General features: G+C 41.9%; 1 protein-coding gene across 1 annotated transcript; it reads left to right on the forward strand.

Annotated features, from left to right (window-relative positions):
• Nucleotides 1-724: 724 nt before the first annotated feature.
• Nucleotides 725-8,794, forward strand: LOC127189816 (oocyte-secreted protein 3-like). Its single transcript, XM_051146914.1, has 4 exons — nucleotides 725-803; nucleotides 4,542-4,720; nucleotides 6,929-7,026; nucleotides 8,722-8,794. Exons 1-4 carry the CDS (start codon nucleotides 725-727, stop codon nucleotides 8,792-8,794), a joined length of 429 nt encoding a protein of 142 aa, XP_051002871.1.
• The last annotated feature ends 4,895 nt before the right edge of the window (nucleotides 8,795-13,689 follow it).

Consider the following 13,689-nt stretch of genomic DNA (forward strand, 5'->3'; position numbering starts at 1 on the left):
AAAGCTCAGGAGCTGGAGTGGATGGAGTTTTAAAGGCTTTTTGAAGTTTACCTCCTGTATTGTCCTTGGTTGCTGCCAGTTTGAGCGGGACCCCTGGGCCCAAATCTGCCTATCATAATGTTCTTCTTGTAGGTTTCTAGGACCCTCTGGATCCTTCTACTTTGCCATTCTCCCATGCTTCTCTCATCTAGATGACTTTCACACATACTCTCGTGCCTCATATTTGACCACGACCCCTGGATGGGGAGACCTGGTAGCACTCAGAAGAGGATAGCAGGCTACCAAGAAGAGACTTGATACCCTATGAGCATATACAGGGGGAGGAGGTCCCCCTCAGTCATAGTTATAGGGGAGGGGAGTAAGGGGAAAATGGGAGGGAGGGAGGAATGGGAGGATACAAGGAATGGGATAACCATTGAGATGTAATATGAATAAATTAATTTTAAAAATTCAAAAAAAAAAAGAAAATATCCACTTTGGGAATTGCAGAAGATGTTTTCTAACCCTTTAAATAAACAGTTTTACCTATTTTTTAAAAAAGGCTTTTTGTTTGGGTTCTTTTTTTTTTTTTTCCTTGTTTGATTGTTTTTTTGTTTTTTGTCCTTTCTGAATTGGGCTCATTGAATACATCTGAGTACACCTTCAGGTATAAAAACACTTTCAGCTTGCCAGTCTCTCTCAACTACCCCATACCTGAGGAGGACCCAGCCCAAGGTCTGACACAATGAAGGCCTTTGTTGTGTCAGGACTGCTGCTGCTGCTGCTCGTATCTGGGATGTGGAAGTATTCTGGACAACAGTCAGGTATCAGAGTGGGCTCTGACTGGGAATGGTTTCAAGGAGTAGTTCCTCAATGACCATTAGCTATGAGGCTCTTGGTTTCAAGGGGATTATTGTCCCATCTGAAAAGTTAATGACTTAATAATTCCTAGCCCTATATGTTATCTCCGCCTGGATTACTAGACCATTATTGGCCCAGCATACAGCTTTTACAAATTTAATTCTCATTAGCCCATGACTTGTCTTCTCACAGTTGGATTCCCACCTCTCCCTCCCCGCACCCTCAACCCCCTACACACACACTTCTTCCTACATAGGCACTCTTTGATTTCCTACCAGGTCACCCTTAAGCCATCTGTTTTTCCGTATGAGTCCTTCTTCCAGCTGCTTATCGGTCTTTTCAAAGTTTCCTACCTGCATTATTCAATCACACATTCTTTTTTTTTTTTTCTTTTTCTTTTTAAAGATTTATTTATGTATTATTATGTATACAATGCTCTGCCTGTATGTATACCTGCAGGCCAGAAGAAGCATCAGATCACATTATAGATGGTTGCGAGCCACCATGTGATTGCTGGGAATTGAACTCAGGACCTCTGGAAGAGCAGTCAGCACTCTTAACCTCTGAGCCATCTCTCCAGCCCCAACCACACATTCTTAACTAGCTTTCCTTATGTAATCGTCTCTCTTGCCCTCCCTACATCATTGGACAATTCTTTTTAAGATATTCAAATTAAAACTTTCCTAAGCATCCCCGTGTTGTCCTACAGCCAACTCAGAGACACATAGACTAGCCTTCAACATCCCATACAGACTGACCCCAAGCTGCTCTCAGAGCCCAGGACGAGTAACAGTTTCCCAAATAATTTAGCAACCTTGTTTCACCACTGGTGTGGCATGCCGCTCCCTAATGAGATACCAGAAGAACTAAAATTAGATTCAGGATTACGGGGGCAAAGGTTAAGAAACAGGCCTACAGGAGATAATCTAGCCAGCTGCAAAGAAGAGCACTAAGACAAAATGGGACAGGGCTCATTTAAAAAAAAAAATAGCTTCAAGTCCTGAAGACCACCAGAGATTCAGCTCAAAGGAGTCAGCGTTTTTTCATACAAGCTGTTATAATGTCACAGAAGGAGAACTGATGGTGAGTACAGGTCCTAAGAAGAATGAGTGCAGTATTTGGAGGACAAAGGGGGATTCCTGGAGGCAGCACGGTTACTGTGCGACCTTAGGAATAATACAGTCATTGCTTACAGGAAGGATGGGGTGTTAGAAAGCAGGAAACACTCCCTATTCTTTGGCTTTAAATAAAACAAATGGATAATTATGCAAAACGCCTGTTGAAAATGTGATAGTCCAAGCTGATAAAATAGGACCAAAACAAATAAAACATTTTTTTTTAAACTGGAAAAATGTTTACTTGAAAGTTAAAGGGCTAGGCAGGGAAGTGGAGGTTTCTGAGATGGTGGCAAAGGGGTGTAAATAAAAGGACCCTTCCATCGATATAGGACAGCTGTAAAGAATAAAAGAAACGAGACTGGAGGCAGTGAGCCCCTCCGAAGAGCTGCTGGGGTCACCCGGGAAGGGACAGTGATGGAGCCTAAGGTACAGCCATACAGAGAAGTAGGTGGGAGGTCAATTTTGAAAGCAAACGTGAAATGACTTAGAGGGAGACTATGTGGGAGGAAGGGAAATCGGACCGGGAACTAGATCCTAAGTCCTTTGGGCCTCAGTGTTGGGTGAGGGTGGTGCTATTGATTGGGATGGGAAACACAAATGGAAGCAAAGGAAAAAAACCTGAGTTCCATATAGAACATGTGCATGCTGAGAAGGACTGCTTCACCTATCCTTTGTATAGCTGATAGCTAACTGGAGGCCTGTCCTAGAGCTCGGGAGAAGAGTCCAGCAGGGGTATAAATTGAGCATTCTGATTGCCAGGGTGATGCCGTGTAGTGGGCCAAAGAGCAGAATGTTCAGTCTCAGCTCTTTATTAATTCCTGGACCTTGAAAGACTCACATCTTCTCTCCCCACATGAACTATGTGTCTGCTACTATTTGGCACACAGCCATGGCCTGAAAATTAAAACCTGGGGTTTTAGTGAAGTATTTTCCAGGCGAGCATGAAGATGTGAGCTCGGATCTCCAGCACCCACAGAAAAAGCCTGCAATCCCAGTGGTAGGGAGGCAGAGACAGAAGAAATGCTGGGGTGTTGGGCAGCTACTCTAGCAAGGTTGGCAGGCTCCAGGGCCAGTGAGAAAACCTGCCTTAAAAAAATAAGGGAGGAAAAAAAAAGAAACCCACCAAAGCTCCAAACAAAAAGTCCTAATTAATGAAGTTGGATATCCAAGACTGGGGGACAATAGAATCCTGACCTGATGACTGTACCCTTAAATCTTAACAAGTAATAAAGGCGACATAAAGCTTCTACCATCAGATGGGGGGAAAAAAGGGATTTAAAACAGAAATAGTTGGTTTGCATTTAAAAAATAAGGGAGCAATTGAGAAAGATGTACAAGATGAACCTCTGACCTCTATGTGTACATATATAAGCATGCAATTACACACACACACCACACACACACACACACACACACACACACACACACCACACACACCACACACCACACACACCACACACACACACCACACACACCACCACACACACACACACACACACACACACACACCACACACACACCACACACACACACACACCACACACACCATACCACACACACCACTCACACCACTCACACCACACCACACACACACACACACCACACACACACACCACACCACACACACCACACACCACACACCACACACCACACACCACACACACACACACACACCACACACACACACACCACACACACCACTCACACCACCACCACACACACACACCACACACACACCACACACACACCCACACCACACACACACCACACCACACATCACACACCCACACCACACCACACACACCACACCACACACACAAACACACACATACCACTCACACACACCACACACCACACATCAACCACACACCACACCACATCACCACACACACCCACACACACACACACACACACACACACACACACCACAACACACACACACACCACACACACACACCACACACACACACACACACACCACACACACACACACACACACACCAACCACACACACACCACACACACACCACACACCACACACACACACACACACCACACCCACACACACACACACCACACACACCACACACACACCACACACACACACACACACCACACACACCACACACACACACACACACACCACACACACACACACACCACACCACACACACACATACCACACACACCACACACACACACACACACCACACACACACACACCACTCACACCACGGGGTGGGGGGGAGCTTAAGTCTTACAGAGACATCAAGGATTGCTGAACATCGCAGCCAACGTTAGCTGCGATAAAAGTACATACCTCTGCTTCCACTCTAAACAGCCGCTATAGTTAACCTCAGGGGGAACGTCTAAGTGTTTTGCAAATTGATTCCATTTGAGGGATGCCCATGGGAAGTAAAGAAAAAGAGAGCCATATCATGAAAAGAATCATCCTTTCTTGCATCCCTAAACTCTATTTCTTTTGGTTAAATTGGGTCTTCTTTTCATGCCCCCTAATCTGGCTCAAAGTTCTTTGCTATGGACTGAGGTGGAGCAGCTGACTGCCTTTTCTTCTTTCAACAGTTTTGGTGAATTGCAATTACCACAATCTCCATGTTATAGCTAAAAGGACACTGTTTTATCAAGATGAACTTATAGGCCCCGATGAGTTATTCCTAGGGACAGGCTGCCAAGCGGTTATCCTGCGAGTAGATGAGCTTGAGTTTATTTATCCTATCAATTTCTGCGGGATTGTTATAGAGGTAAGAGAAGGAACTGTTTTTTCAAGTGTTGTTTTCTTATTCTTATCTTAATATGTATGTTTCACCAATGTTGCAGACCTTAGTCTAAGAGTGACACAGAGGGTATTTTTGTCATTTCTATTCATTCACCAGAGACTTACTGTGTAGAAGATACTTGGCATTAATAAGAAAACTAGACTTTTCTATCAAAATAAATTAATGTTCTATTAATATGGCACACGTATTATTTTCATATGGTTTTTTTTATACACCTAATTCTACACGATCAATTCTGCTTCTACTTTTATGGAAGGAGGGATCAAGGCATAAAGGCCAGCCATGTAACCAAACACACGAAGTTAGTGGATAACAGAGCAAGGGTCAGACGCAGGCTTGCTGGTGCCTAGTCTAAGACTGCTGCTTTGTTCTGCAACGACTCTTGGATGAGCCGAATGAAATGAACAATGATAAGAAAAAATTCATAGAAGATATCCCTAGTCAAGCATCCTATTGTACTTGGCTATAGATCTGTCTCTGTCAGTAAACTATAGATTATTCCTGAGTATAACTTGCACTCCTTCTCCTTAGAGTGGTGCTCAGTGCCCAGGCCTTGGGAAAACAGTGGCTCAGTGTCCAGAGGAGGAAAACAGAGGTGTACTCTTTTGATCAAAATTGTTCCCAGGAAGTTAAGGTGTAAGAATGATCTGGAATGGTCCTGAACTAGAAATAGACTTAATTTGTTCACTTTCAATTAATATATATGTATTATGTGTGTGTGTGTGTATTTATTTATCATTGAAACCAATAGTGCTTGAGCATCTGTAAGAAAAACTGAAAGTAGACTTAGTGTATGGAGTTTCAAGCACAGCCAAGGTAAATTTAAAACATTCCGTTTATCTTGTCTTAATTTGCATTGCTCTAGTCACGTAAATAAGTACGGTCTTCTAGGAACCTAAACTTCATGTCGTGAGCATGGAATAACTTAAACAAACTGACATGAAGATTTTCCAGTTTTCTCTGCCTCATAGTGAATTGTCTATCTCAGCCTACCCACAGCAAGATGCCGGGTACTCTTGATTTGTTCCCGTGCACCCATCAAAAGAAATCCAAAGGCATTTTGAGGTTTTTAGCAGCTAAAAGCAAGTGTCAAATATAGATCCCCTCATAGAGGTGAAACCAGTAGTTATCAAGTGCGGACTATCCTCTCCACAGGGGACACTGGGCAATTTGGGGAGACAACACTGATGCCTCTGTCCAGAGAGCAGAGGATGCAACTAACATCTGGTGAGGAGGGGCAGATAGTCAGCAGTTTCAGGCACAGGCCCCTCTACACATAACAGAGAGCTGCCTATCCTAAAGTGCAAGTGTCACGGCTACGAAACTAGTCAAAACACACTGATCCCCTCTCTTTACCCATTTCTCTGGGCATTTTCTACAATTGATGCAGTCTAAAATGCAAACCAGTTTTAATAGTATCTGTCTTAACCTCTTGATTTGAAAGATGGATAAGATCAGTCTTTCAGACCTTGGCAACCACATGAATCGTCCACCTTACAGGACACTCTGTAACAAGTCACTGACTTTGGAACTTCTCTATGAACTGCGGCCATACACCATATCTAATGTGATCCCAAAAGCATAAGTAATGGAGGATCGAATTGTTACTTGAGACCAGTATGGCAAAATCATTGGATTTGTAACTTATTTATGAAATTCATATGCAGTTCATACTCAGGAAATCCAATTGTCAATATAAATGCATCATTTTTAGTTAACAATATTCCTTCTGATGTGCTTTTAGAAACTTGAACATCAAAAGTAAAGGCCAAATACTGTGTTTGAAGTCAATAGTATCAGAAAGAGATCTCAGATTCCTTCAACTAGTTTCTTCATCTTTTAAATCCTTATAGAGCAAGTTTCCATCTAAGAAATAAATACTTCCTGGAACTTTGATTTGAAAAGCCTAGTGGAAAAATTTCAGGGATAATGTGACCAGCTTCTTGCCAATTTCATTCACAAATCATATGTCAAGTGTGTTGCTTCATTTTCTGTTTGCTAAGTGCTTCTGCATTGCAGAGAGAACTTTAAGCACATTAATTTGGGTATACATCTTTGTTTCATGGGATGGTAGACTGGCAAATGATTTTTTTTTTCAATTTCTCACTTGAATATATTAAAACCTGTTGTGACAAACCATATGTATACTTCAGAGATCTCTTATCTTAACAGACGGTGGCTGATAGAACTATTCTTTATAGCTGGCTGACCTATAAACCCAAGAATAAACCTATTTCTGCTGAGCTTCAGCTGCGGTGTGTGATTCCCAGGTCAGTGAAAAAACCCCCATTGGTTCTTTGGTTCAATTTCAACAGTTCTTGGCCAAAACATATCATTGCTTGTCCACAAACTTTGAAACTTATGACTTCTTATGTAGCTGTGTATCTGCAACATGTCAGTCTATCTTAACCTCTACTGCAGTCCCTACTTAGAGGCCAAAATGTAGGCCGAGAAAGTGGCACAAGTCACAAGGCCATGAGCGGGTCTTCTCTGTTCATCTATATACTCTCTGAGAGGTTATCAGAGCATGCTGCCGAGCCAAATGTATCACACCAATGTTGGAACACAATAACTATGAAAATTTCTTAAGTACACAGATTGGCTTTGACCTTCTGAACAATCAAAAGGACCCTAGATGGGCCTCATGGCAATCAGGTAAAACCAGCTACTCAGGAGGCTAAGAAAGACTGACTAGCACTACTCAGTGGGTTCAAGGCCAGCCATAGAAACTGTTTCAGTATAAAAGGAGCTCTATAAATGGAGCTCAGTGGAAGAGTACTTGCCTAGCAATCACAAGGCCCTGAGATGAATCCCCAGCACTGCAAGATACACACACACACACACACACACACACACACACGGGGGGGGGGGGGGGGGGGGAGAAGGAAAGGGAGGGGAGAAACAGAGACTGAGACTCTAGGTTATTTAAAGATAATAGTTCAGAAAGTCAAATAAAATTAATTGTACCTTCTAAGTTTGAAGACAACTCAGTAATAGATGACATGGAAGACTAAGCATTTTTAAAACCTTAAGATATCTGATTTAAGCAGCAAGTTTATAATTCCTGAAGTAAGTTAGATGAGAATATGGCTGAGTCCTTGCTAATGACAACAACCACTGAGCTCTGAGGTATGCTCCCACAGCATCTGTGAGCCCCAGGCTTGAATCCTCACCATCAACTCTGTATTCAAAGTGAATACTGTGCCAACTCGGTGACAGAAAATTAGACACAAACACATTAAATGATTTTCCAGATTCACATGGCCAGTAAAGTCCCAGATTTAAATTTGTCAAAATGACCTGAAAACACTGTTTGTTTGTTTGTTTTTTAACTATGCTTTAGTGCCCTGACCTGTCTAATGAGTTTGTGGAACTCATGCTCCAAGATGACTTGCTGACATAGGCTGAAATGACAGAAGTCAGGGGCTGGAGAGATGGCTTAGTGGTTAAGAGCACTTACTGCTCTTCCAGAGGACATGGGTTTGGATCTTAGCATACACATCTGCCAGCCTACAACAAACCCTTAGCTCCAGCTCCAGAGAAATCTGTCACCCCCTTATGGAATCTGTGGGCACTGCACTCATGTACACACACATATACGAACATAATTTATTAATCAATACAATCTTTAAATAAAAGTAATCAGACTTCATTAGCTCCTGGAAGTGTTTTTTTTTTTCTTAACTGAGAATAATTTCTATATCCATAAACTTATTAGCTCTCAGTACAGGATTCTGAGTGGGTCTGAGGATGTCGAACAAAAATTTCACAGCCATCTTAGAACTATAAGAAGGTAGGAAACACACTAAGTTTTTACATCAAAGCTGCTGAATCACTAAACTGTTGGGTTGAGGCTAGCGTTCAAGCCCAGGGTTGGTGATTTTTAGGCCTCTTGCTGCTTCTAATTCCTATTTTTATTGTTTTGTTTTTCCTGTGAAAGCCCTTCTGTTTTTGATTATCTACAGATGGGCATTCCTGCTCAGTGCTGGTTCCAGGTACAATATAGACATTGCCATCGTTGTGGCCGTGCCCACTTAAAAGATAACTGGGTAAGAATCCCTGCAAGGGGCTACCAAGAAGAGACTTGATACCCTATGAGCATATAAAGGGGGAGGAGGTCCCCCTCAGTCACAGTCATAGGGGAGGGGAGTAAGGGGAAACTGGGAGGGAGGGAAGAATGGGAGGTTACAAGGGATGGGATAACCAGTGAGATGTAATAAGAATAAATTAATAAAATTAAGTTAAAAAAAAGAATCCCTGCAAGGGCCAAAAATTAATATGCAAATAATAATTCATGGCTTAGGATCAAAGCAAAAAATTATCCATTACATTTAGTGTTTGTTTGAGAAAGACCCCACATTTATCTCAACCACGTACTTAGTGGAAATGAGTCATACACAGTCACTGCACAACCTGATGAAAGACTACAGAAGGTCCAGTTTCATCACCCTCTCTTCATTTTTGAGTGTCTTTCCTTGACAGTAGTATTTTACATTACAGCATTTGAAACTGAACATCTGAATCCAAAGCCAATGTCTGTAATGGAAGAAGGGATAGAAAAGCTCTGAACTTATCGATTTAAAACATTCTCAGCTGGGCGTGGTGGTGCGCGCCATCGATCCCAGCACTCAGGCGGATCTCTGTGAGGTCCAGGCCAGCCTGGTCTACAGAGTGAGTCCAGGACAGTCAAGGCTACACAGAGAGACCCTGTCTTGGAAAAAAAATTCTCTTTGTGTCTTTTCTCTCTCTCTCTCTCTCTCTCTCTCTCTCTCTCTCTCTCTCTCTCTCTCTCTCTCTCTCACTCACTCACACACACACACACACACACACACACACACACACACACACACATACACAAAGGCAAATGTCTTAAGATTGAAGGTAGCCATGAAAAGAACTAATATGAGCAAAACATTTATGATTTGCCACTGGATTGAAGACCTGTAGCTTACCTACCTGCTTAGCTGACCTACTTGCTTCTCTGGCAGGCTCTGGTGCTGGGATGCCAGGAACTGCTTGCTGGAGTAGGGGGCTGGGATAATGGGATGAGTGGAAAGAAGGAAAGCTGGAGAAGATCTGTGTGAACCTCTGGAGATGGGGGCAGGGAGAGAGGAAAGGCACAGCTCATGGTCTGCTACAGAGTTAGGGGTAAGACTGAAGGACTTTGGAGTAGTGGAGAGAGAGGTGAAGATCTGCAGTTAGCATACCTCCGTTTAAATTTTTTATTTTTATACATTTTTTATTTAAAACAACTTTTAAATTTAAATATATTATTTATTATGTTCTTCCCCTCCCCCAAATCCTTGGTCACAATTACCAATATATAAGGTTGTTATGTGAAGAATTATATATAGATATATAAATATTTAGATATATAGATATAGATATGAATCAATATTGCTATTACTATTACTCTATGAAAAATTAAATTAAATTAAATAGGCCCAATAATGAAAGAAAATATTCTTGAACCTTGGGATCCCAAAATAGCAAATATCAGCTGCTGAACTTTTTTTTCCACAGTCAAAACCTTTTTATGGGCTGAAGAATCATTCTCTTCAAAGACCTCTTCATGCCTCTTTTCACCCTTGACTGACCATGGCAACAGAAAGCTTAAAACATATGACATGGCCTTTGATATTTACATATTTGCATGTTTTAATTTATTTTAATATACTGACCCTTTGTGATACCTATGAAAATAGTCTATCAGGACTTTTAACCTTTGGTGTAACCACAATCTATAAATAAAATATTTTATTGTGTGTATTATTGTGCCCTTAAATCAAAATAACTCAGATATACATTTCTAGGCTAAATTATGAGGAACATGGGAGCTGGTGCAAAGAAATTGCCAATCTTGCCTTTAATACCTCATTTTTGATGCTAGCCTATTGAGAACTAGTCGCCGCCGTTGTGTGCAGTAATATAGCCAGTGAGCTTGCTGGGAAGAGAGCCAATGGAGACTGAGACCAACAGAGTAGAGAGCTCAGACATATGAACAGACACCTACTAAGATCCTTCCCACATCTGGGTGGGTAATCCCCGCACTAGAGGGGCAGAGACAGGTGGAGCTCCTAGTTCAAGACAGCCAGGACTACACAGAAAACCCCTGTCTTACGGAGAGGGGGAGTGTGGGAGTAGGAGAGCCTCCCCCAGGGACTTCGTAAGTGGATCAGTATATAAGAAGCTTGCAGTGCCAAACTGGAACTTGAATCCCAAACACATTTAAATTAAAGAGGATGGGGCATTATGTCATGCAAAGCATCCCAGTGTTCTGGAAACAGAGACACAGGGTGCTCTCTGGACAAGCTAGATAACTAGACTTGCCAGCAAAAACAAAAAACAAAAACAAAAACAAAGCTTCCTCAATAAATAATGTAGAAAGCAATAAAGAAGAAACCTGACATCAATCCTAGGCTTCCACAAGCATGTGCACACAGAGGTAGATACAAAAAGATATAAATATATCTCCTCCTGAACCAAACCATTCTGTAATAGAAGCTCAGGAGCAGATGCTAAATTTTGAGTCAGCTGACATAGTTACTCTGAGGCTCAGTTGGCAGCTTCCCATTCTTCATTCCAAGGATGCTATGTTAACTGGGCTGGTTGCTCTGGACACTCAAAATATTGACCATGTATTCCTGTTTCCCAGTAGTTCTTTTGTCAATATTGCCATCATTTCAAACCTTGAAATCCAAGCTAGCATCCAAGGAATTGCAGGTGTATGCTCTGTGGTGGGGATTCATGCATTGTCACTTTTTATAATTTGGTAAGAGAGCACAAGGCAGCTTTTCAAAGTTCAGACTGCCCACAGCATGCTTGTCTCAAATTTGGGTCAATTTATACCTGGCAGGGGTTAAAGTCCCCGCTGCCTGTATCTTTACCACACTTTCTCTTAGAAACTAATAATAATGTGTATTTTCTATTTGCATATCCAATTAACTGAATTCTAGTCAAGGAAGCACCCTAAAATGGTCTCAGCCCTTTGTACATATGGCAGCTTCATTGCCAGGGGAGGGTATGGGACACCTTAACCTCACTCTGCCTAAGTAAATCTGGTTCAAAACCAGAAAAAACAAGGTTCAAACTTTTAGCTTCTAGTTCTGGACCTCAATGCCAGGACTTGAATAGATCGTATCCTATTCTTTTCTTTTCCCATCCTAAAGGCACCCAGTTCCCATAGAAACCAAGGGTATAATACAAATAAACAAGGAGGTCCTTAACATTGGGAACAGCACGTTTATACTCTAGGGAACAGCTGACAGGAAGCTTAGGAGGAGGCTACTTCCAGTGTCAGCCCAGGACCTTCAATTCCATCACATAAGACATTTCCTAGAAAACTACATGGACACCTGGGGTTCCAGTTCACAGAAGGCTGGTCAATGCACCCACTTATTAGTCTCCATGAAAAGCTTTGACAATACCTGGAAAAGAACCATGAGACTCTCTTGTCCTTTGGGAACTTTGGGAAGAGGCACTGAGTAAAATATTTTTCCAAAACTAATACCAATAGAGTATTAGAATTTTTTGTTTGATTATTTGTTTTGTCTTGCTGCATTGTTGCTTTGAGATAGGCTCTCAGGTAGCCCAAAACCACAGGATACAGACTTGCATATTTACACAGCTTCTGAGGAAGAATGTGTGTTTATATATCTTAAACCTAGAAGCTATGCCCAAAGGAATAGTGTCTGCCTTCCAGAGATACCTTTCCTAAAGTGTGTTGGAGATGTCTCCTGAGACAGCTGTGAAGGAAAACTCAAAATTTCACAAAAACCAATGTGTGATTCAAACTTTGGCTGTAGCTGTTCCTGATAAGACAGATCTATGTTGAGCTGGTCTACAATGTAGAACATATTTCAAAGATCGTGTGGTACAGGAAGGATAGGTAAAATATTAGTCCATCAGGATTAGTTTTCTAACCTACAAGTAGAACATTATGATGGGCAGATCTGGGCCCAGGGGTCCTGCTCAAACTATAGCACCAGCCAAGGACAATATGTGCAGTAAACTTCAAACCCCTACCCAGACTAGCCAATGGACAGGACATTCTCCACAGCTGAGTGGAGAGTGGGGTCTGACTTTCACATGAACTCTGGTGCCCCATATTTGACCACATCACCTGGATGGGGAGGCCTGGCCGCATTCAGAGGAAGGATAGCAGGCTACCAAGAAGAGACTAGAAACTCTATGAGCATATACAGGGGGAGGAAGTCCCCCTCAGTCACAGTCATAGGGGAGGGGAGTAAGGGGAAAATGGGAGGGAGGGAGGAATGGGAGGATACAACGGATGGGATAACAATTTAGATGTAATATGAATAAATTAATAAAATATATTTTTAAAAAGAATTAGTTTTCTAAAGGACGTCCCCTGAGCCTTGGGTGCAGGAGTTGTATTATATTTATACACCAGCTGAAGCTCGGCTCTTCTGTCATTATTCTCTGTTTTCACTAGTCATGAATCTCTGTAGTAGCCTACACCTGCAAAAAAAAACAAAAAAAAAAAAAAAAAAAAAAAAAAAAAAAAAAAAAAAAAAAAAAACAAAGAAAGAAAGAAAGAAAGAAAGAAAGAAAGAAAGAAAAGAAAAGAAAGCTAATCCCAGAACTCGGGAGGCAGAGGCAGGCAGATTGCTGTGAGTTCAAGGCCAGCCTGATCTACACAGTGAGTCCAGGACAGTCAAGGCTACATAGAGAAACCCTGTCTCGGGGAGAAAAAAGAAAAGAAAAAAGAAAAGAAAGAAGCTTCTTTGGTCTATGATCTCCTCAACCACATGTACTTGGCTTGTTTTATAGTATCAGGCACAAATCCTCACCTATTAAGTGGGCTTTAAATCCAATTAGACAGCTGTTGTCACTGTGGTTCACAGACTAAGACTAGGTAGAAAAGGTGTAAGATCCAGAGGACCATGACACCAGCTGCAAGACAGTGTCTT

The sequence above is a fragment of the Acomys russatus genome, chromosome 5 (assembly GCF_903995435.1).
Source record: "Acomys russatus chromosome 5, mAcoRus1.1, whole genome shotgun sequence".
NCBI lineage: Eukaryota > Metazoa > Chordata > Mammalia > Rodentia > Muridae > Acomys > Acomys russatus.

What these genes read in the sequence shown, in the direction of transcription:
- LOC127189816 (XM_051146914.1), top strand. Translation starts at nt 725, where the DNA reads ATGAAGGCCTTTGTTGTGTCAGGACTGCTGCTGCTGCTGCTCGTATCT. An exon ending in GTATTCTGGACAACAGTCAG is followed by an intron (nt 804 to 4,541) that starts GTATCAGAGTGG and finishes TTCTTTCAACAG; the next exon opens with TTTTGGTGAATTGCAATTAC. An exon ending in TCTGCGGGATTGTTATAGAG is followed by an intron (nt 4,721 to 6,928) that starts GTAAGAGAAGGA and finishes TTATCTTAACAG; the next exon opens with ACGGTGGCTGATAGAACTAT.